The 21,557-nt window shown below is 52.5% G+C and overlaps 7 protein-coding genes across 7 annotated transcripts; 3 read left to right on the forward strand and 4 right to left on the reverse strand.

The window, feature by feature from the left end:
- Positions 1-956: 956 nt before the first annotated feature.
- Positions 957-4,778, forward strand: CGCA056_v014014 (uncharacterized protein; the record flags this gene model as incomplete). The annotated part of the gene is made up of 1 exon (XM_037329256.1): positions 957-4,778. One exon carries the CDS (start codon positions 957-959, stop codon positions 4,776-4,778), a length of 3,822 nt encoding a protein of 1,273 aa, XP_037171749.1.
- Positions 4,779-7,876: 3,098 nt separating this feature from the next.
- On the forward strand, positions 7,877-8,611 carry CGCA056_v014015 (uncharacterized protein; the record flags this gene model as incomplete). Its single annotated transcript, XM_037329257.1, has 2 exons — positions 7,877-7,930; positions 7,979-8,611. The coding sequence occupies 2 exons, from the start codon at positions 7,877-7,879 to the stop codon at positions 8,609-8,611; spliced, it is 687 nt and encodes a 228-aa protein (XP_037171748.1).
- Positions 8,612-9,573: 962 nt separating this feature from the next.
- On the forward strand, positions 9,574-10,636 carry CGCA056_v014016 (Uncharacterized protein; the record flags this gene model as incomplete). The annotated part of the gene is made up of 3 exons (XM_037329258.1): positions 9,574-9,816; positions 9,959-10,370; positions 10,428-10,636. The coding sequence occupies 3 exons, from the start codon at positions 9,574-9,576 to the stop codon at positions 10,634-10,636; spliced, it is 864 nt and encodes a 287-aa protein (XP_037171471.1).
- Positions 10,637-11,767: 1,131 nt separating this feature from the next.
- Positions 11,768-14,084, reverse strand: CGCA056_v014017 (Uncharacterized protein; the record flags this gene model as incomplete). The annotated part of the gene is made up of 3 exons (XM_037329259.1): positions 11,768-13,180; positions 13,233-14,030; positions 14,082-14,084. The coding sequence occupies 3 exons, from the start codon at positions 14,082-14,084 to the stop codon at positions 11,768-11,770; spliced, it is 2,214 nt and encodes a 737-aa protein (XP_037171470.1).
- A 1,366-nt stretch (positions 14,085-15,450) lies between these two features.
- CGCA056_v014018 (putative serine carboxypeptidase) lies at positions 15,451-16,892 on the reverse strand (the record flags this gene model as incomplete). The annotated part of the gene is made up of 2 exons (XM_037329260.1): positions 15,451-16,395; positions 16,455-16,892. 2 exons carry the CDS (start codon positions 16,890-16,892, stop codon positions 15,451-15,453), a joined length of 1,383 nt encoding a protein of 460 aa, XP_037171751.1.
- Positions 16,893-17,553: 661 nt separating this feature from the next.
- liz1-6 (Pantothenate transporter liz1) lies at positions 17,554-19,389 on the reverse strand (the record flags this gene model as incomplete). Its single annotated transcript, XM_037329261.1, has 9 exons — positions 17,554-17,711; positions 17,770-17,869; positions 17,916-18,026; positions 18,078-18,267; positions 18,316-18,670; positions 18,718-18,894; positions 18,945-19,047; positions 19,107-19,173; positions 19,232-19,389. The coding sequence occupies 9 exons, from the start codon at positions 19,387-19,389 to the stop codon at positions 17,554-17,556; spliced, it is 1,419 nt and encodes a 472-aa protein (XP_037171750.1).
- A 359-nt stretch (positions 19,390-19,748) lies between these two features.
- Positions 19,749-21,359, reverse strand: dmoA-3 (Dimethyl-sulfide monooxygenase; the record flags this gene model as incomplete). Its single annotated transcript, XM_037329262.1, has 4 exons — positions 19,749-20,451; positions 20,509-20,691; positions 20,739-20,809; positions 21,084-21,359. 4 exons carry the CDS (start codon positions 21,357-21,359, stop codon positions 19,749-19,751), a joined length of 1,233 nt encoding a protein of 410 aa, XP_037171986.1.
- Between the last annotated feature and the right edge of the window lie 198 nt (positions 21,360-21,557).

The raw sequence follows: 21,557 nt of genomic DNA on the forward strand, positions 1-21,557 counted from the left end.
TTTGTCTTATCAACGCGCGATTCAGCAGCTTCGCTTCTTCACTTCGTTTCTCCCTCCCCCGACCTCGATCTCGACTTCGACCTCGATCCACCGCCTGGCTTCCCTTGCGGTTCCAGCACATCACCACCACTCCCAATCCGACCCCGAAGTCGAAGCACGACTTGCTGCCGCCAGCCTATCGTGCAGGAAACCATTGGGTTCCGTGTGCGACTTTGAACCCTGAAAAGTTCTACGTCCTTTGCACCAAACCACCATACTGGCTTAATTCGTCGTACCACCGAAATCTTCGATTCTCCTGGACCGACGACGATTTTTTCCAGTTTTTTTCTTCGATCACGAATCCTCCACAAGATCGACGCCGACGCTACCTTGCGGCTGTTCAAAAGTCAAGTCCACTTGCGACGTTGACAGCCAGGCACGATCCCCATACTGCTGAAACACTCCCGACACAGCGCAATCGCTGAACCAGGTACGTTTTTGACATGTTCGCTTGCCACCAAGCCCCTGGCCCTCTCCAGCCTCGTCTCTTTGCCTTGGATATTCGTCGCATTCATGTCAAAACTCTGGCCCTTCCCTCGTCTCAATCCACTTGCTGCGACGGGGCTCAAGCACAGCTACTGCGTCTCCGACGTTTGCTGAACTCAATCGTTGTTTCCCCACGCTGCAAGACGTCTGGAGCTGAGACCGGAACGTGTTTGTTTGTCCAAGGGTTCCTGTCAAATCTTTGCTAACCATACTATTTGTGTCCAGGCATCCCATCTTCAGACGCATTCTCGGCCAATCGACGACAACGCGTTTTCCAGTTTCAAACAAACTTTCGCCCTTTCATCCCAACTTCTCGATCTACCATCCCAACCACCATTAATGGAAGCTGTCTAATGAAGAGCAACCCCCGAGCTCACTAACCCGTCGAAACACGATTGTTCAGCTTGTCGGTTTCTCGATAATCAGTCACAATGAACCGTTTTCGCACAAAGAAGAGGGCCAAGGATGATACCTCATCCACGCCCCGGGCCTCTCAGGAGTCTGAATCTCCTGCCCCCTTCAGATTGTTTGGCAAGGGCAAGAAGTCGCAGGAGGAGGAGCCCAAGAAAGAGCTCGACCTTGAGAATGCCCTACCCTCGTCTGACGACTTCCGCACAAGTCTATTGATGACTGGTCTTTCAGCGAGGTTCTCCATGCTAAGAGAGCAAGATGATCCGAACACCAAGATCGGCAAGGCTAGCGACGACAGTGTCCTTTTCCCCAAGCGTGCATCAAGAATGGATTTTGGATTCGGCGCTGGTGCGAGCGGTCTCTCGGACATTGCTGAGGTTGAGTCCATCAGGAAAGAGGCCCCTTTTGCCCGCATGGATCGCATGGATTCATTCCACTCCTCAGACGGGAACTCTGTCTCGGGAAGCATCATGGACCGGTCCAAGCCGGGAGAAGGGAACAACTTGTTTGGTGGACGCCAAAAGATTTATAAGATTGCCTCAGGAAGCGCCTCGACGAAGAATGTCGATGGAGGCGGAATGAGCCACCGTGCTCTGTATGACGACGATGTTGCCATGTCCTCTTTCCAGAAATGGAGGCAGACGGAGAAGGCGAAGATGTCTTTCGACGGCGACCAGGACCTGGTTCAATCCACATCAAGCCTCGATCTTGCACGCGCGGAATCCCCCCCTCCCGCCGGCTACAACCGCAACAGGGAGACGAATTCAACAACCTCCTCAACGCCATCACTCGGCCGCAACTCCACTGCTGCAACTTCTGTGATGTCCCAACCAACATCTTCCACCAAGGATTGGCAGTCTTCATCAACCGCGCCGAGTTCTGCAGCGGGCACTCCTCTGCTTGAAAGAAGCATGACCCGCACGAAGCGTCTCTACGAGACAGGTCTGAACAACGAGCTTCAGGAGCAACAATCTTCGGCGTTGTCCCGCATGGACACGCTTTCCCGACAGCGTGGCTTTGGCAGCAGGACACCCGACCTTCAGAGTGGTCCTTCGCCAACAACGGGTCTTTTTGCGGACCGATTTGGTGAGCGCAGAATACTGGCCAAGGGAAGCGCGCCCAATCTGCGATCTGCCAGCCCGCCGACGGCCGCATCGCCCATCCAACCAATGGACTTGGGTATCCGGAACCAGGATTTGAGGCCCTCGTTTGGCGGTGCGCCGCCTCTCAGCCCGCCCATCAGTGAAGGGGAGGAACATTCGATTCTTCCCAACGACCGAGGCAAGGCCACAGCCATGGGTATGTTCCAGAAGCCTCTTCACTCTTATGACGATACCAGGTACGCCCAGAGGCAACTTCAACTCCAACAAGGTCGAGAGACGCCTACCAATCGATTCCGCACCGAGTCCAATGCCTCGCAAACCACTGGTCGTTCCCGGTCGTCTTCGTCCGCACAGAGACAGCCTATTGAGAGACCTGAGCCCGTCGTCCAGGTTGAGCCTACGTTAGAGGAGGAAGACGTCGCGTCGATTTACTACAACGAGAAGGAAGAGGAGGCACAGCTGTCTCCCATGGTCACCAGGCGACCAGCGGACCGCGATCATCCCGCTTTCAGAGACTCGGCTATTCCCACTCCGCTTTCACTTAGCGGTAGGGAGTCAGTTGAGCCCTCCCCAGTTTCTGATCAACCGTTCCCTTCGGCACCCGCCGACCAGCTCGGCGCGCCACAAGACTCGCCAACCCTGCCTTCATCTGCAGGCCTTAGCGGCATGGTTCGCGCCCATCTTCGAACAGACAGCAACACCTCGTCAATCTACGGCTCGGCGCCTCAAACATCCACTTTCGCCTCCAGATTCCCGCTTGATCCTTACGACCCGTCATCCCTGGCTGACTTGGGAGTAACGGCAAATCCCTGGGAAGTGCAGTCGCCAGACTGGCAGTCTCCGACGATCCCGATGTTTAACGAGCAGGCCACCAAGGAGATCAAGGAGACCAAGGAGGCTCCGGCGCCTACCTCTGCACCGCCGCCCACCTCTGCACTGCCGCCCGCTCCTACTTCCGCTCCTGCCTCAGTCCCGAGGGAGAACCCACCGACAGCGCCTTCTGAGCGTCATACCGGCTCCAGCACCGAGATGGAGAAGGAGCACGACGAGTTTGCCAACCAGCTGGCGGATGCCCAGCGCAGGGTCCGAGAGAGACTCACGTCCTATGTGGAGTCTGATCGTGACAGCCGATCTCTGTCTCGCTCCTTGTCCCCTCACTCTTTTGAGCGCACTAGAGAGCCCTCACTGCCTCGGCCTAACCCTCTTGGAATCTTGAGGTCCAAGACTAGCCGAGGTTCTTTGGCCGACCGTCCTAACCGTGAGAACAGCCAGCATGCCAAGGCGATCAAGATGCTGGGACTGGCCACTTCGACAATTAGCAGCGCTCCCAGCCCGAACAAGACCAGCTTTGAGGAGAATGAGCGCCAATCTCTCGGCAAGGAGGAGCGCGAGAGGCCTGAAATTGCCAGAGCTGAGACGGCACCCGCTCAACCCCAACAGGAGCAACCCAAGGAAGACGATTCAATGCACGCTGGGTTGCGGGCTTTTAGACAGGCTCGCAAGCAGCTCTTGGAGGCTCAGCGTAGCCCGACATCCGGCACAATGCCCATTCTGCCTGGCGCTCTGGGCGGCTCCACGATTGGTGCCATGGTAGGACCCCCGGCATCACGGACGGCACCAAGCCGAGACCGCACCCCGGGCACTCGCTCTCCGTCGCGCGAACGCCGTCCTCCTCCCGTGACTTACCAGCGGACGCCAAGCGAAGAGCCTCAACCTAGTGCGGGGCCTGGGCGTGGCGGATCACGCCCTCCGTCACGCACGGAGCGGGATCGTAGCGGTTCCGAGGCGAGCAACGGTGAGAGAGCTCAGCGCCCTGCTAGACTTCGCACCGTCTCGTCACCGTATGAGGACCGGCAAGCAGGACTCAGTCCCAACGGACCCCCGCCTTCTCGGCCGCTGATGCCGTCCCCCGGTTTGCCCGGTACCAACATCCGCCGGTCACCGCATATGCCTCCCCAGCCATACCCTGGAGCTGCTGCTGCCCCAAAGGCCCTTGATCGATCTGCATCCCAGGGCAATCTCGCTGTTCAGTATCGTCGCAGAGGACCCGACTCCGGCCAACCATCCCCGGTGTCTCCGATGGCACCCATGCCTTCGCCTCAGATTCCTGTTAGTCAGTCCACGCCTACCTTCAGCCCCCCGCCTCGCCGGCCGTCTGCTCCTCCGCTTCCGTCTCCTGCGGCGGAGAATGCTCCCGTCACCCGCCTTGATGAGTCGATGAAGCGAGTTGTCAAGAAGAAGGACATCTCTGAGCCCACTTTTGTATCGTCTACTTCCCGGGTCCCTACTGTTGCTCTTCCTGAGACATCAGAGTCCCGCTCGAGGAGCGGTTCTCGATCGCGGTCGGGAAGCATCTTGGGTGCCGCTGCGTCCACGCCCAATCTTCATGCTCATGCCAACATCAACCCTCCACCAGTGCCTCCGATCAACCCCAAGCGCCGGAACATGATTGGCTCCATCATTGGCCGCAGGGGCGAGGAGGATATGGGCGCTAGCTCTCCTCATCTCCCTCTGGCGCCGCCGCCACCAATGGCTAGCGACCCCAATGGTGATGGCAACAGCGCCTTCTCCATCAGCGACGATGAGGATGCCCAAGGGGGCCAGCGACGCCGACTACGCAAGACCATCAGCGAGGCCAACGGCATGAACATGCGTGCTCGCATGAACCGGGGCAACAGTCCTCCAACGGCTATCCCCGGCGGCGTTAACAACAGCTCCATGCCGGGCGGCATGATCTAAGACATTTCAGTTGGTTACAATATTTCTATTTCGATTCTAATCTACTCCCATTATCGCACGGATAGCTGGAAAAGGGGACGGGAGAGAAAATGGTCATGACGAATCTATGAAAATCCTTTCTATACTGTTGTTTTACTTTCTATTTCCCACTACATGATCACCGCACAATGGTGTGGTCTCTATTGTATATTTCTTATTCTTACACTCCTTCTCACTCGCCTCTCTCGTGTGGGTGAGCGACTTATTGGATCTTGACTCCTGGAGAGATCTTAATTAGGCGGGGTCCTGGGTTTCGCGGTAAATGGAGTGCGTCTTGGAGGTGGGCCTGGCGTCTGCCGCGTGCAGGATCTCAATATTTTGGAAGATGGGTGCATGGTGGTTTCAATTTGGAGAATACCAGAGTGTTTCTATACTGTATTAAGGATGGGGTTTACGCTGGGCCGATATACCACGTACCAGGTAGCGTACCGTGGGAAAAATCAAATCATTCGGGCTTCACATCGTTTCTTCCTGTGAACATTCGTACTTGACAAGTGTAGTGTTTGTTTCTCTTGTTAGTGTCAGCCCACAACCTCGCCGGCTCTTGATGCTCCGGATGGATCGCCGACATGTCTCGTGGCCATATTGATGATGATTGGTACTGACACGTACTCTCTTCCTCGAGCAAGGCCAGGCAAACCTTGTCGCATGCACAACTCCCTCACGTCCTCGGCGCAGGCGTGGTCTCGACGATAACCCCACGCAACCCCGCCGCAATACCTGTCCCCTCTAGCTAGGTCAAAATCGCCGTAAAGCACTAAAGGCCATCCTACACTCTACCTACTACTTAGCTCACTATTATAAGCTGCTATTTAATGCATTCCAGATAGCTTGGTACCTCACGTACGAATGAAGCTAACAAACAAACAAAGCAAAGTAGGCGCAAGAAAACGCGAACAAAAAATCAAAGATTGCTATGTTCTGGCACAACCTACAAAAGGATTGGGCCCTAACCAGGGATCGAACCTGGGACCTCTCCCAGATTGAGGCGTCGTGAAGACAACCCTAAGGGAGAATCATACCGCTAGACCATCAGGGCTGAGTGTTATAGGCGATGACCCACTTGTTGGGATCCTGTGGTTACGGAGAGGCCTACGGAGCATCGCGAAGCCTGCGTCCCTTCTGGCTGAGATGAAAACCGGGGTTTGGTTGTTCTGTGTCGGTTCTCTGAGTGAATAGATGGGACTGACGTCTCTTACCGAGTCTAGGATGGCGCGTAGATAAGAAGTACGGAATAAGTGAAGCAGGAAGCGCCTGTAGAAAAAGAGTTCGGGGAAGAAGAGAGAGGAAAGTAGAACAGAGGTCGGGTTCTTGCAAGAGAAGCATGGAGTTTTGATATAGAGGAGGAGTCACTCAGTGTATGAATAACAGACATGATGTGAGTATGACCATGACTTCTGTGATCCTGCGGATGGCAATGTCCATGCCAATCTAGTCAACCGAAGCTGTCGTTAGATTCAGCTATACCTCGCCTGTTTGCATCCCGCCATTGAGCTTGCTACCAACGTGCGCTTTCGGACTTGGGCAAGCCATGAAATCGCCGTATGACAGAATCAAGACCCGAGATGAGCGCCGCAGGTTGCAAATCAGCGGTTGAAACAGGGCGCCGTCCTTGAATCTTCCATGGCCTCCAGTCTCGGGATTGCATTTCCAGGACAAGATATTTCCGAAATCTCCGTGTCCATGATCAAGTTTCAGGAAACGACGTGTGGAGAGAGGCCTCGCTGCGCGGTGAAACATGGCATACTTACGGAGACATCTTTCAGCAGGGTGGCCTTTCTTATACCATAACAAAAGCAGCGGGTCGAGTGGCATGTCTGTCGGAGAGACTTCTGGCAGAACCCGACAGTCTGGCCTGATGAGCCCGAGGAGGAAAGCTTCTGCGATGTTTGGACGAACTTTATCACGTCTGAGGCGGACAAGCCCGTGACGCCGTGGGAAATTACCTCCGCATACGGCAAGATCGTCCTCTTTTGCAAAGCGGTGAACACGACTCAGGCGACGTCGTCTGAAACTTGGGACCAGGAGCTTCGAAGGCTATTCGGTATGGCACTCGAGATATAGGTCTCAGTAGATACACAGGACTCGATAACTTGCTCTTCGGAAAAGGGCCCGACGGGGTTTTTCAACGGTATAAAGACACGCTTTCCAGCACCTCCTCAACTCCCGAGAAAGCAGACTAATACCACAGCCATGCAAAGAATCTTAAGCCTTGAAACAGACTTGTCTAAATTCGCCTGAGTAACACTCCACGAGCCGCAAACATGAAGGTCCTCTCGCTCTCAATGCTTTTCGTCACGTTTGCCTGCCTCGCGAGCGCACTACCACAAACACCAGGAACGGGTTGCGATTCTGTCGCCATTTGTAATGACCTTTGCGGGAAGCAAGGCAAGGTGAGTTCAACTCCTCGCTGGTAGATGAAATAGGGGGAAAACATACTTCATGAGCTACCGTACTGACGGTTGAATTTACAGAAACGCGGGGGCAGCGCATGCACAGGCAACAACGCGGCGTCATGTGTTTGTGTTCCCAAGTAATGGATGGAGATTCTGTTGCAAATGGAGCAGCAAGCGACATTGCCAGTGGAGTGAATCTGGCTCTGTTTTTTATTCGCGGAGCAATGATAAAATCTAAAGTACTCTCTTCCTGCACAATTGCCGCTTAACAGTCTTCTGTGAGATGAGATGAAAGGTGGCATTCTTCGGCGCAACTCTGCAGTGCGATGCGGGGGAACCAGCATCGGCCCGGAATGCCGGCCGGGCGCTACTTAAAACGGCCCCATGACCGGGCGTCGAACCTTCCGTAAGCATCAACCGATATCGAGTCTTCCTGCCCGCCTACCGAATCCAGTTAAGCATCTCGAGCATCACGATCATCTGCTACATTTGGCTGAAATACCCGCATCGGATCACTTGAGTCGACATTACTCATCGCGAACCATCATCAGAGAAACCCCCGCTCGCCGGTGACGTATCACACCTGCTGGCTAAAGCGCTTTGAGGCCCAACGATAACGTCGAGTCCTCTTTCCGACGCACGCTAACAAACGACTCTGTCACCATGTCCTTCATCCGCAACTGTAAACCCTCCGATTTCGAGGACACCGCACACATCGTACGCACCTAATCCCACATCCGCAAGCCCTGCTAACCTTGCTCTCAGTGCCGCGCAACCCTGCCTCCTTCCCTCGACAAGTCCGAGGTAGGCACTCGGATGGCGCCGTTCCTCTGGACGCACCAGTACACGCTCCTCTCGCCCTCGACCTGCCACGTTCTCGACGACGGCACCGGTCGCGTGGTGGGGTACTGCATCGGCTGCCCCAATGTCAACGACTTCGCGGCCGCGTATGATCGTTACGTCAAGGAAGTCCTCGAAACGTCACCGGAGCTGGCTGGTAGGCGGCCTCAGAGCCTCGAGACTAAAGCGCCGTGGAACTTGCCCTCGGGAGAGGTGAACGAGGAGGCTTTGCTCCAGCAGGCTTGGAACCCGACGTGGCTTGTGCTGGACGATGAGAGGAAGGACCTGTGGGGAGAGTGGAAGGGTACGATGCATATCGACCTGCTCGAGAACTACCAAGGCAAGGGATGGGGGAGGAAGCTGGTTGGCAAGTTTGAGGAGAGTCTGAGAGAAGCTGATAAGGCCAAGGGTGGAGACGAGAGGTTGTACGGCAAGGGATGGCACATTGGTGTTGGTGGAGAGAATGAGAAGGTTGTCAAGTTTTATGAGAAGATGGGGTTCCGGGTCTGGCCTACTGCCGAGAAGGGGTCCATCTGGATGGTGAGGGATATTGAGTAGAGTGGCGCCGGAGAATGGCATAGTGGCGTTGACGGACAGGTCTGGGAGAGGGTCACTTCAGCTCAGTGTCAGTTCCATTCCCAATTTCTCTTTCACACGGTAGCTGGGGTTTAAAGAGTGTTGCGCCAGTTCCCTCTTAAGTCTCCGATACGTCGCCAGAGTCAAGACAAACTCAACAGCCCAGACCAGCGAAGCCGCACACTAGTAAAAGCTTTAGAGAGACGTTCCATTTCGAAGCCAGCTTCTTATCATGGCCTCCCTATGATGTCGCTCATCGGGGATGGGTCTCAGTTGTGGCCAACCGCACTATCCATGCAGTGGCCTCTTCCCCTGAAGTCCTTAGCATGTCATCTCGCACTCCGAAGCAAGCCTTGTTGGCTAAGTGGTATAGCGCCTCACTAGTAATGAGGAGATCGGGCGTTCGATTCGCCCACGAGGCATCACAGCCTGGAGAATCTCCAACGGCCGACGTCTTTTTTTTTTTTTTTTAATTTTTGTTTTCGCTGTTCAACAACCTAACCTGCGTTTAAATCTGGTACTTAATACACTAGCGTTTAATAGAGAAATGCGCGCAATGAAAATTTAGACTGCTCCGGTTATTTTAATCCTTTGCTTGCCTCTATCTTCTTGAATTCGTACGGCTGCTGTTGTGTTGGTTTAGTCCTAGTATTTGTTGCTTAGATGGCTTTGCAGGTAACCGCTAAACCTTAGTGCTCCAGTGCCTGGGCAAGAGACTCCGACACTGATCGGAGTCTCCTTCCGTGCGCTAAACACCGGAGTCATGTTGTGGAGATAGTGGGCTAGCGGCTTCGGATCACGAATCTCGGCCTTTACGTAAGGGCGTCTGCGGGGTTTATCATTGATGCCCGCCGTTCATGTTCTTAAAGTCAGAGTCCTCCTGGATGACTTTCTTGATTCCTTAACCAATCTTGCATCTTTTTGTACAACTTTAGACCTGGAAAATGTCCGCTGCCGATATCGACCCCGCCCAGCGGCTCAAGGACCGCAAGCCGATCCCGAAGCCCGTTCCGGCTTATCTCGCCACGGCCGGATCACCACTTACCGTGGACAAGGTGCTTTACGAGTCCGCGCAGAAGGCTCCTAGAGTTTTGGTGGAGGAGTTCACCTTGCCTATTCGTTCTGGCAAGGCGTGGAAAGCGCCCGCTGGTTCGATTGTGAGGATTAGCACGCCTGAGGGACCTCAAGTTGGTAAGTTTGGGCGAATGCCCGATCCCTGAGCACCGAGTGCGACTGGTGTCGACTAGTCGAGCAATACTGCCCAGTGGAAGTCCAAGCTGACATGACGCATGCGACCTGAACATCTGGAACGCTCACAACCCCCGCGAGCGGTTCTGGGCCTCTCGCACTCGTCAGCTGCACGCAAGTCATGTCTCTGTTGGCGACCGTCTGTGGTCAAACCTGCCGTACATTCGTCCCTTGGTGACCATCATCGCGGACACACTGGCGTGGTACGGCAAGGATGAGCATGGCGGACGTGTGCACGACTTGCTTGGTACACGATGTGATCCGTACATCAACAGCATCCTTAGCGGAGGAAGCTACGATTTCCAGTGCCATTCGAACCTCACTCGCGCTGTGATCCCTCACGGATTGAACGAGAGCGATGTTCACGATGTTATCAATATTTTTCAGTCAACGGGCCTGGATGAGCAGGGACGGTATTTCATGAACCCCTGCCCGGCTGGACCAGGGGATTATATCGAGTTCCTGGCAGAGCAGGATGTTCTCATGGCTTTAAGTGAGTAATTGCTTACGAAAATTGACAGTGCGGAATGGGCTGACACAAGCTGAATAGGTACCTGCCCTGGAGGTGACTTGTCGCTTTGGGGTTTCGGCGAGGACAGCGAGGAGGAGATGATCAAGTGCTGCAGGCCGCTGAAGGTTGAAGTTTTCAAGATCGAAGATGAGGGATTACTACAGCGTGGCGGATGGAAGCCTGCAGAGGTTTCGCCTTACAAAGGAAGGCACGGAATGAACATTCCCCTAGGGGAGGTCCGCAGCTAAGAGAGTGACTTAGGGGCACCCTGGATGAAATGTAACAAGACGTGCGGGTGGCTCTGTGTAGCGTACAATGCAGTGACAAGACTCTCTTGTGCGCAACTCAGCAACAGCCATCCAGTGTTAAGTACACTCTATATCAATTTGGGCCCTGGAAAAAATAAGACCATCATTTCGAAGGGCTGTGGCGCTATGCTAAGCTCCTTAATAGAAGTGTGCATCGTGCATGTTGACTGGGTAAGGTTGGCAAACGTAGGGCTGCATTATTACCTGCACTGCAATTTACTCACCCCTGTAGAGGATGGAGAGTTCCCAGGGACCAAGCAAGTGCCTTGTAAGTCGCGGCATAGGACACATATCCACGGTTGTATGATGCCTTTGTCACTGCAACAGGTAATTGAGTACTCAAGATGTGCTTCACTTGCTACCTTGTGCCATTGCATCCGAACATGAAAATTATTACTGAGGTCGAAATGGCCATTTACTCCGTTACATCAAATTTTAAACAACCAAACACGCTGCACCTCCACTACTTGCTCAGTACCTTGCCATCTTTCCTTGCCGCAGTCCTTCATCAAATGAACCAGTCCGACGGAGCCAGAAACTCCTATTGATTCAGTGATAAGTGCCTGGCTCTCAAGACAAATCAGATGACTAGAGGTTTGGCACTGGGTAAATGGTAGCTGTGGAAGAGGAGTGTTAGCGAACCAATAGGGAGCACCTGAAATAGCTCGCGTATGTTCACTTTTGGTACAGGTACTGTTGATGCCTTTTGACTAGTCAATATGAGGGGTTATAAAATATGGGTGAAATTGCATGGTATATTGAAGTTATAGGTGCAGCTGTGAGGGCAGTGATATGGCGTTGAGAGCTGGAGAGATCTCTGGCCTCTCATTAGCTGGATTCTGCCGCATCCATGCTGGGCGGTGAGTGTGGCATCATCCCGACATTCACTGCAATTTATTCCTCGCCCAAGGGAATGAAGCCTGATCACTAGAAAAGGCACAGCTGGCCGAAGGTGCATTGCTTGCTACAACATTATGTGGATGCAGACGTGAACACAGATTGTGCGTACCAAGACAGTCAATGACTTTGTCCAATATCATTACTAAACTAAGCGATTGCAGCGCGTACAGCTTACTTGCTCATAGCCTTGCCATCCTTCCGTACCACAACCCTTCTTGCTGGCTTAAACCCACGAACCAGTCCGTTCCTCAGATCCCTACGCACTCCTCCTCCAGTAGCAACACCACTTCTTTTAACACCTATCCTTCTCAAACTCCTCACAACCTTGCCGTAGTCTCCAAAGAACTGATGAGCACGCACATCCCGTCCCGTCACAAGCCCGTGACCCAAAGTAACACCCCAAATGCCCGCAACATTCACGGCATGCGCACTTGCATCCATATCTGGTTGTAGAAGAACTGAGTAGATACATCCAGTGTACCTCACCGGCCTCAGCGCCACATTGGCGGGGAACACCCAGCTCTTTCCGCTGTCCATGGAGACAGGATGCCATGGCGTGACAACGAGATCGCCGACGCGACACATGATTTCCCGGTGGACAGGCGTCTTGAGCACGGCCACGACACGTCTAGAACCAGACGGTGTCTGTACCGCCACACCTCTTCGGAGAGTCTTGATGGGAACCTTTCGGCCCGAGGCTAGGACAACTGGAGTGGAGGCGATGAAACATACTCCAGAAGAAGTATTATATGAACTCATCTTGATGCGGCCTCGGTGGGTTGCAACCATATGATTTGATGGCGTTGGCGCGGGCAAGTTATCAAACGCGTTGTCGAGTCTATCCCTGCATGCGGTGAAAAGAGGACTGTCGACACCGTACTGAAGCGGTCCGGGATCCTTGAAGGTATTGCAAATCTGCCTGGTGTGGGCGTTTAAAAGAGAGGGAAAATAGTGCACACCCCATTTCGTGTAGTATTCTGGGTTCTTGAGAGCGAGGGAAATTTGGCCCTTTGGTTGGTCGCCTGACAGATCCTCGATCAATGACTTATTTTTCGGGTCATTGGGAAAATTTTGTGCTGGGAGGCCTTTGATGAGAGTTTCGAGTGTCTCAATCTTTTGCGGGGAGATATCACTCAGCGCCTCGTGCTCGCCGTCTTCTCTCAAGGGTATAATCGATGACAGGTAGGAACAAATCTGAGAGCGGGAAAGATGATATGCGATCTCGGACTCTGGGAGAGTGGTGGGACTTGAGAGAGACTGTTCAGTCGACTTTCTGTAGATAGCACTTGTCATGCGGGAGTATTCAAGTGAGGCGATGACGCTGGACTTTTCGAGAATAGAGCCTTCTGGAGTCTTGATGTGCAGATAGATGTCCCGAGACTGACCAAATTGCAGGTTTCCAAGAGAGATGGAAAGCTGCTTTGGCTCATCTTTTTCGTCGGGCAGGGTGAGGACTTCTTGCTTGTCGACCGAGTCTCCCGTGGCTTCCTCGAGGTCGATAACTGCTGGGAAAGTGAGCCGTAGAGTTGCGTTGATAGCATATGTTGCCTGGAGGTTGGCGACTGCGTGGACAAAAACAGTCCCCTGGCATTTGTTAGCGCAATAGGGGGTGAGAGTGGGAACCATCTCGACTTACAATCATGCCAGCATCCGGAATGAAGGAGTAGTTGCCACCGCCAATCTCGGCGATGGACTTCAACAAGCCAGACCTCAGAGAGTATCCAAAGCCAAACGTATGAACTGAGGCAGGAAGCTGCTCCATGCCACGCAGCTTCGGAACGTATCCTTGCACCGGGCACATGTGATTGGGCATGCCGTCCGTCAGTACCATGATGGCAGGAACCCTGCCAGTGTTGACCTCGCCACCTTCCTTGAACAATTTGATGCTCTCGAGAAGTCCATGCCAGAGGTTAGTGGCGTCGATTGGCCTCATGCCGTTGATGTTCTTTTCGGCCAGCGTCTTGTTCTTCTTATTCATAGGCATCAGCTTCTGAACAACCTTGGCTTTGGATGCGAAGGTAATGATGCCGAGTCTGTCGGTCTCGTCCATCGTCTCCAGAATTGTGCGAGCGGCATGCTTGACCAAGTCCAGGACCGACAGTCCGTAGTTTTCGGTCTTTTCTCCCGGGTTAGCGGGGACAGGGGCATTGCAGCCCATGCTTCCCGATACATCAATGACCAGAACGATGTCGCAAGGCACATGATCAATAGACTTAGAAGGTGCTTCTGGGGAAGTTATCTTGGCGATAAGCCCGTCTTTCGTGGAGAGAGGATGGATGGAAAGGGCGACATCGTCGGAAGAGGTGGGTTCCTCTGTGTCTGCCTGCATGGTGCTAGTTGTGGTCCACGCCGAGAAGGTCGACCTGATTGAGTCGGTACGGGAGACCGGAGGCGAGCTGCCCTTGGAAGGGCTTCCGAACAACCACTTTTTGACCTGAGGCATGTCAGCAGGGGATATCGTCGTCGTATTGGCAGGGGGACCAACCATCGCGAGTATGTCTCAAGCCACCGGAGATGTTGGTTTTGACTGGGTTGCAATGAGGAAAGAGTGTAGAGACAACGAAGATGCAAGTTTCCGGGTCACACATATATCAAACCGTTGGTCACAGGGAGTGAATCACCGGCGACTTGATATTTCCAAGTTGGCCTTGCGCATATTCACTGGTCCATGTCCTGTGATGAGGGGCTGATGCGGTAAGACCGTCTAGGCTGACGCCTTTGGCTGGATTCGGCCGCAATAGAGGCCAAAACATTGCCGTGACCAATCCCTGGCGTCCAGCGCAGCCTCTGGTGATCAGCCAATTAGACCGCGCTGCTACTCTCATCTGAAGTGATACACTGTTTGCTGCCTCAAGGCAAACGCCCTCATAAACTGGCAAAATCCTTTCACAAGTTTGCTTCCCTTCGCGAAATGGAGCAATTAACCAGGCAGTGTTGGAACTAGTGTGTCAAGGCGTCTCGCCGAAGAGTGTTGTTTGTGGGGTGAAATGAGACGCCGAGGCCTCGGACCGGGGAGTCGGCACCGGGCGGTAAAGGCATTCTCTTAGGCATTCTCAGGGGCGACGGGGCGCAGTGGATGCCTGTCGGGTCGCGTGAGTCCCGTACGTCTGGGACCCGGGACCCAGTGGCGGGCGGCTCTGTTGGTGGTGTTTGCTTCGCCCCCCCCCCCCCAGCAAACTGTATTCGGAGATGTCCTAGTGTCCTTGGCGGTTCATTGGTAATAATTGTTGGTTGGACACAATTACGAAGAGAATAAAGGCCTCCCATTCCCACCTTCGCCATCGCTTACCGCAGTTTAATTCCTGTCCTGTTTACCGCCTCATCCTCCAACACGGCGAAAGGCTTTCCGGGTGGAATGTGCCCTGAAAGCGTCTGTGTAGACGCTTCGCTGGGTGTCAAATTTACTGGCGTAGAATCCGAGCGCTGACGGGGAGTGACTCAGACGCCGTGTCTGATGTCAGACGGCGAGGTTAGGAAGCACTTCTGCCGAGCTGGCTGTTGGCATTGATGGGTAGGCAACCGACTGGACCAAATTCACAAGATTTCAGACTTCATGCTGCCAGGCATCACTCGTGGCGGCTGCTCCTCTTTAGGCTCTTTAGGCTCAGTCGATCTTTAGTCCTCAATGTTAGGCCGTCCGTTTTTATCGTGCTGCCATAACATGCCACCTCAGTGCAAAACACAAATCATGTACCATCTTCATGAAATTAGGCAGCATGCTTTTCAACTAATGTCGGACGGTTTCGAGCGTTCTACAAGAACTTAGACAAAGGTTTCCGTAAAGCATACAATCCGCCCTTGGGCCAACACTCTTTGGAATCATGGTTCCTGCCGCATGCCTCCATCAACCATGCTCAAAGAGCCAGCGGAGTCGTGTCACTAAAGTCCTTGATGCGCCCAAGAAGTAGCTCCAGGCTCCGATAGCCACTTCCTGCAGACCAACCGGGAAGCTCATGACCCGCCAGTTGTATTTCATAGAACGTCACTCCTCGCTCATAGCCCCAGACACCAAGGTTTCCCGCCCCAGCCATGGCCCCTCTGTTCTGTTCGGCGTGATACGGCACAAAGAACGGTGTCGAGGGTTTCTGTTGGAACCCTTGAGCACCATTCCACGTGATGTTTTGCAGCGCCAACAACGTTCCGTTAGTCGGAAGGATGAAGTCGAGTGCCCCAGAGCCGATGATCGTGTTGTTAAGCCCATCAATCACTCGTGTGAGCGTATCGTCGACAGCCGGCCCCGGTGAACGGTCGTCGCCGAGGAAGCCACCACTGAGCGAGCACGCCCACCAATAGGCTGCGTCGGGAACGTTGAGGGCTTTCTTGACATCCGCACGATTGAAATAGGACTCTGGCGCCGAAGGTGGCACGTAGTCTCCACCATTGATCACACCAAGAGGCTGGTAAGGGAAGGGGCACATATCAGTGATGTGGTAGACATTGAAACAAGGATTGACCTCCATGACAGCGTCGATAAAGTCAAAGTAGACTCCGCAGTCTGATGGAACCGCGTCCCATGGCCTTGGCGGAGGGGGAAACGCGAGGTGCTTATTCAGAAAGTCGGCGTAACCACACTGCTGCTTCTGAGAGCTCAGGCTCGACATGAAGGTGTCGTTGAGGCCCAAAACATTGTTCCAGTATTCAATAAAATCCGGAAGGATGATCTCCTGTTGAAATTGAGCATTGCCAATGAATGGGTCGTTGATGGCAATTCCCTTTATGTTGAAATACTCTGTGTCACTCTCTTTGAGAAATCCATCGCTGATGTAGGGGACGTAGAATCCGGCATACGATTCACCCGTCTATTATGCTCAGAAAACCACTTCAAACCAAAATTTGACACAGCCACGAGTCCACTCACCAAGTAGATCTTTCTATCATGAAGATCAAACATGTCCATAAAGTTTCTCCAGAAGCCCTTGAACTCTCTGACGAGATCATCCTCATTCAGAATATCTGGCTCACCCGTAGAGTACCCAGTCTTGACAGGCTGATCAATCCAAACGAAATTGGTGAGCTTGTTCCAAGCGTACGGATTCTTCGTAGGCCCATACGTTCCAGATTCCCAGAGGATAGGTCCGTTTTCTTGCAGCAGGCCCAACATCGAAGAACAACCTGGTCCTCCGGTGAACCACACTGCTATCTCGTCGGTGGCAGAGGGATTCTCTGACGGAAAGAACCAAAAGAAGAGCTTGCGCGTCTCGCTCGCATTTTGCGAAATCTGCAAAAGTCCTGCGTACGACTCGCCGATATCCCAGTCAACGAGCGGCACTCCGGTTCCGTTCACGGCGAAAGGCATTGTCTTGTTTGTGAGGTAAGAAGTTGAGCGCGGCGCATTGGAGGCTCGGTCGACAAATGCCGCCTGTCGTTGTCTGGCTGCTGCCCTTGCATTTTCTAAATAGTGAACTCTACTCTTGAAGCTGGAGGCAGCAGATGGTGGCTGGTCGGCTGCGGCTGCAAAGGCTGCCAGCACTGGCAGTAGCAACAAGTGAAGGAGCTTCACCATGACGGTTTGCGAGCCTGAAAGAATCGGAAGCTCCGGAGAAGTGAGGAAGAATGCTCTGCAGATGCGTTGACGAATGCAGCCGCGAATTTTCAGGACTACGTGAGCTCAAAGCTTGTTTTCGAGCGAAATGAGCTTCCTTTAACTCTTGAATACCAGCTTTCCGTCTTTGGAAGGTAGTAATGAGGTTTCACGAGGTGAATGAATACGAGATCGACGCCCAAGGATAATGATAGTCGCTGCTATCTAAGTTGAGAAGTTTGACTACTGATTGGGCCGCTAACACGGCATCTGGTGATTGGCCCACATTTACGTCCATGATTGAATGCCGCTTTGCCGATGAACATTCGCAATCGCAGGAATGCTTGACAATACGTTGAGTAACACGGATCAATGTGCATCTCAATATCCAGGACGGTTGCAATGCAGACCGTATTCAGTGACTAATCTCGTAGGATTACACTCCCGATATTGCCCTTTCCTCCTTAGCCTTCTCACGTTCTTCAAAGTGCTTAATCAGAAAGATGCTTGAGAGCTCCAGGACGCTTACGCCGCACATGATGGAGACTCCCATGTGGAACGAGGGCGCATATTTCCCAACGTCGAGAATAACCACTGATACGCAACGTTTCAACACGACCATTCACATGCGAGAGCATCGGGGATGACGAACCTGGGACCCACGCGATGAAAGCTTGACCAAGGGTCTGAGCGATTCCAATGACTACCGCTCGCTCCTCCATGTTCTTATGCATGATCTCAATGGCCCATGCCTACAATGATTCAGTATGATGAATGCAAAATGAGCAAGAGACTTACATAAAGTACCGGCCAAAAGCCCCAAGAAGCCGCGTTGATGAGATACCCAGCGAATGTCAGCGCGTAGGTTGACCCAACAGCGACCATGATCATACCGATCAAATTGATGATCTAATGAATTTAGTGAAAATACATATACTGAGGATGATTTGGGATACTAACTGCGGGTATGAGCAGGACTTGCCATCGTTTCTCCAACCCATCAGAAAGCCATGCATAAAGCAATGTGGTGACCAACCCAACGGCCTGCGCAGCTGTAGGGAAACGGTTGATCTGGTAGACTGTGAAGCGGTCTAAAGATTTGAGCCATACCGAGAAGTAGTTGAGTGGCTGCGTTACCACACAATGGCATCTTGTCTCAGTTAGTTTACTGCTGGGTATTTCAAGGAAAGAGTCTTACATCAACGTAAAGCTAAAGACGTAGAGGGGCCAATTAGTAAATATCTGCCAGACTCTCGACTTGGTCAATGGCTCTGGCTTTCGCCGGTCTACCGCCTCCATGCGGCGTATATGCTTCTCTTGCTCCCCTTGCCGCATCCATCGAGCCTTCGTGATGAACGGGATGTCCGGCACGGCGAAGAAGCCCCAAAGTGGTGCCCATATGGAGATGAAGCCGCAGAATATGAAAAGCCAGCGCCAACCAGGTAAACCGCTCGCCTCGTCGAGGCCTTTATAGATAGCAGCTTGAAAATATCCACTAAACATACTAGCAGCGTAGCTGGCCGAATAGAAGATTGATATACGTTTAGAAAGTTCTTGAAAATATTAGTGATAGTCTCTTGATTGCACTGGCAGTTATTACCTTTAGGTGTATACCAGCTACCCATGATTGTCAAAACACCAACTGCGAAAGGACTTTCTAGGAGGCCCAGTAGAAACCGCAAAGCAGAAACTTGGCGAACGCTCCGGACCGAAGCGAAGCAAAAAGTGACAATAGTCCACAGAAGCTCAGCCATCGGTAGATATATCGAGGGTCGAACTGATCATATTAGATGGGATGGCCGCAAGTAGTCTTATATCAATACATACCGCGAGTGAGAAGAAACTGAGACGGAACCTGGCCCACCAAGTAGCCGCAGGTGAAGCATGTCTGTAGAAGATTGTACTGGTTGCCTTCAAAATCCAAGTCTTCCTTCATGCCACTAATGTAGGCATTGGATGAAGCGTGGTTTGTTGATTTGAGCTCAATACCTGGCTAGACTCACTTATGTTGCTTGAATCGAGTAGTCTGACAAAGTAGCCGAAGGTTGCCCAAATCCTACGTCACGGTGATGTTAGAAAGAAAAGCCCGTTGTAGCCAGAGAACAAACACTTACAAGACAAACAGATCAAGTCTTTGAATAAGCCGCTTCTCGTCTTTCGACCGAGGGCCGTCCCAAATCACTTCCTGAACCCGTTCCCATTTCGTGCTGGTGACATGTGAATCCTCTGGCTGTTGAACGCTGTCTCCCTTGGAAGTCGTTTCTGATTCCATCTCATGAAGAATGACGCGAAAGATAACTTTGATTTCTGAAGACCCAAGTATGGTGTTTTGGGAAGGCAAAAGTAAAAGCAACTGGTCAAATCCCCGTGCAGAGTTATCATTTGACAGCCGTCGGCACGATTCGCTTTACTGATTGACATCTCGGAAGAAGGCCGAGCTCTTAGTGCTGATGCAAATTTGGGAATGATGGCGACATTGAGGCAAGGTAGTGGATTGGCTACTGCAAGACGTGATCCGCGATATCGCACTTGTACCCATGCTTTCTTCGGTACGAATAGGTTAATCCAAAGCCGTTCATCGCAAATTTCATACTGCCATCTGAAAGCAGTGGTGCCCTTTTACCTCTGCTATCAATTTCCAGAGTATTTTCCATGTTTGAAACGACTCCCAGTGTGGTCGTCGCGCAACCGTTTCTGCCCCGTGCCGTAGATTCTTTCGCGTACGGTGCCGCTTTCGCCCAGTGGTGCATAGACACCTCTTCGGCGGATTTCGGGGACAAGCAAATCTACGACGTCTTCAAAGCTCCCTGGGCTCGTCACGTATCCAACGTTAAAGCCATCAAGACCTGCCACTTTCACCCATTCCTCAAGAAAATCAGCTACCCGTGATGCGGACCCCACAGGCACCGGCCCATTCCCGCCGATAGCCATCGCCTTTCCGATATTTCTGGGTGTCCAAGTAGGAATATCGTCGCCGCGATACTTCAAGCTGTTGACGAGCGAGTGCACTCTACCGTCAATCTTGGCATCATCGGGCTTGATTTCTGCGTCAAGATCATACTTGGAAAGGTCTATCCCAGCGTTGCCGGAGAAGAATGCAAGACCTGGCTCGAAGCTTGCGTATTTCAATGCCTCTTCGTACTTGGCAGTTGCCTCCTCATTGGTTCGGCCAATGATTGGGGTAACTACTGCAAATATCTTCACGCTACGAGGATCGCGGCCAAACTCTGCTGCCTTCTCGCGGATGGCGGCCACACGTGGTGCCAGGATGTGGGGTGAGAGCCCTGATACCATGATAGCCTCAGCATGCTTAGCAGCAAATGCAATTCCGGCACTCGCATGATGTCAGTTTCTACGCGCGTCTAGGTATATCAGAACAGAAATCACTCACGAGGATGTTCCCGCCTGAAGAAGAAATGGCGTTCTCTGAGGGGACGGGTGCAAAATATGTGGCGCATCCACGTTGAACCTCGACGTATGATGTTTGACCCAACGAATACCATCAGGATCTGCATAAATCTCGTTCGATTTGTCTCTCTTCAGAGCATCATCTGACCAAGAGCCCTCCCATATTCTGACTTTCCGTTAGTCGTGCCTGCTTTTAGGAACGTTTCAACTTACTTGTAAAGAAGCTCAACATACTCACCCGCAACTGCGTACCGCTCATCATGCTCGACGTATAACACACCAACCTAACATGAATGTTGGTGGGCAGAACCTGCGTGGTGTTGAAATGGGTACTCCACTGCTTTTGCAGCCGACTCTTTGAACGAAGTCACAATGTTCCATCCAAAGCGCCCTTTAGTAAGGTGATCTAGAGTTGAGAAGCGCTTCGCAATTACGAACGGAGCCTCATAACTCGTGCTTGTCGTGACGATGAACCCAAGGTTCTTCGTCACTGCAGCCATCGCAGTCACTGGCTACCACTGGTTAATGCGGTTCTTGTACATGACGCCCCATACTCACCACAGCTGGGTCTCCCATAGGGTACTGGCAGCATGTTCTAATGGTTGGCTCTGCGCTTCCTTTGTAGATATCATGCTGACCGTACGTATCTGCAAGAATCAATGCGTTGATGTCTCCTCGCTCAAGCGTTTGTGCTAGACTCGTCCAGTAGCTGAGATCACTAAACTTGTCAGAAGCCGTGTCGTCGAGTCTGCGCCACTGGCCGAAGCACAGATGACTAGGCGTGAACATATCAAACGCATTGAGAATGATTCGTCGTTTTTCCGATGTCGCCATTGATCCCATTAAACGATACACAAACACCAAAGTGAAGTTTAGTTTAGGAGCACAACTCGTCTCATCGCCTGGATCTTCCTTGTTGCCAGATAAATGAATCAGCTCTACAGCTTGTACCACTACGTATTCACTGAAGAAGACGCGACCGAAATCGGCAGATTGTCAGACTTCTCGATCCCTTACATTAACCCAACAGTG

Source organism: Colletotrichum aenigma, assembly GCF_013390185.1.
Source record: "Colletotrichum aenigma strain Cg56 chromosome Unknown KSG_Cg56_contig10, whole genome shotgun sequence".
NCBI lineage: Eukaryota > Fungi > Ascomycota > Sordariomycetes > Glomerellales > Glomerellaceae > Colletotrichum > Colletotrichum aenigma.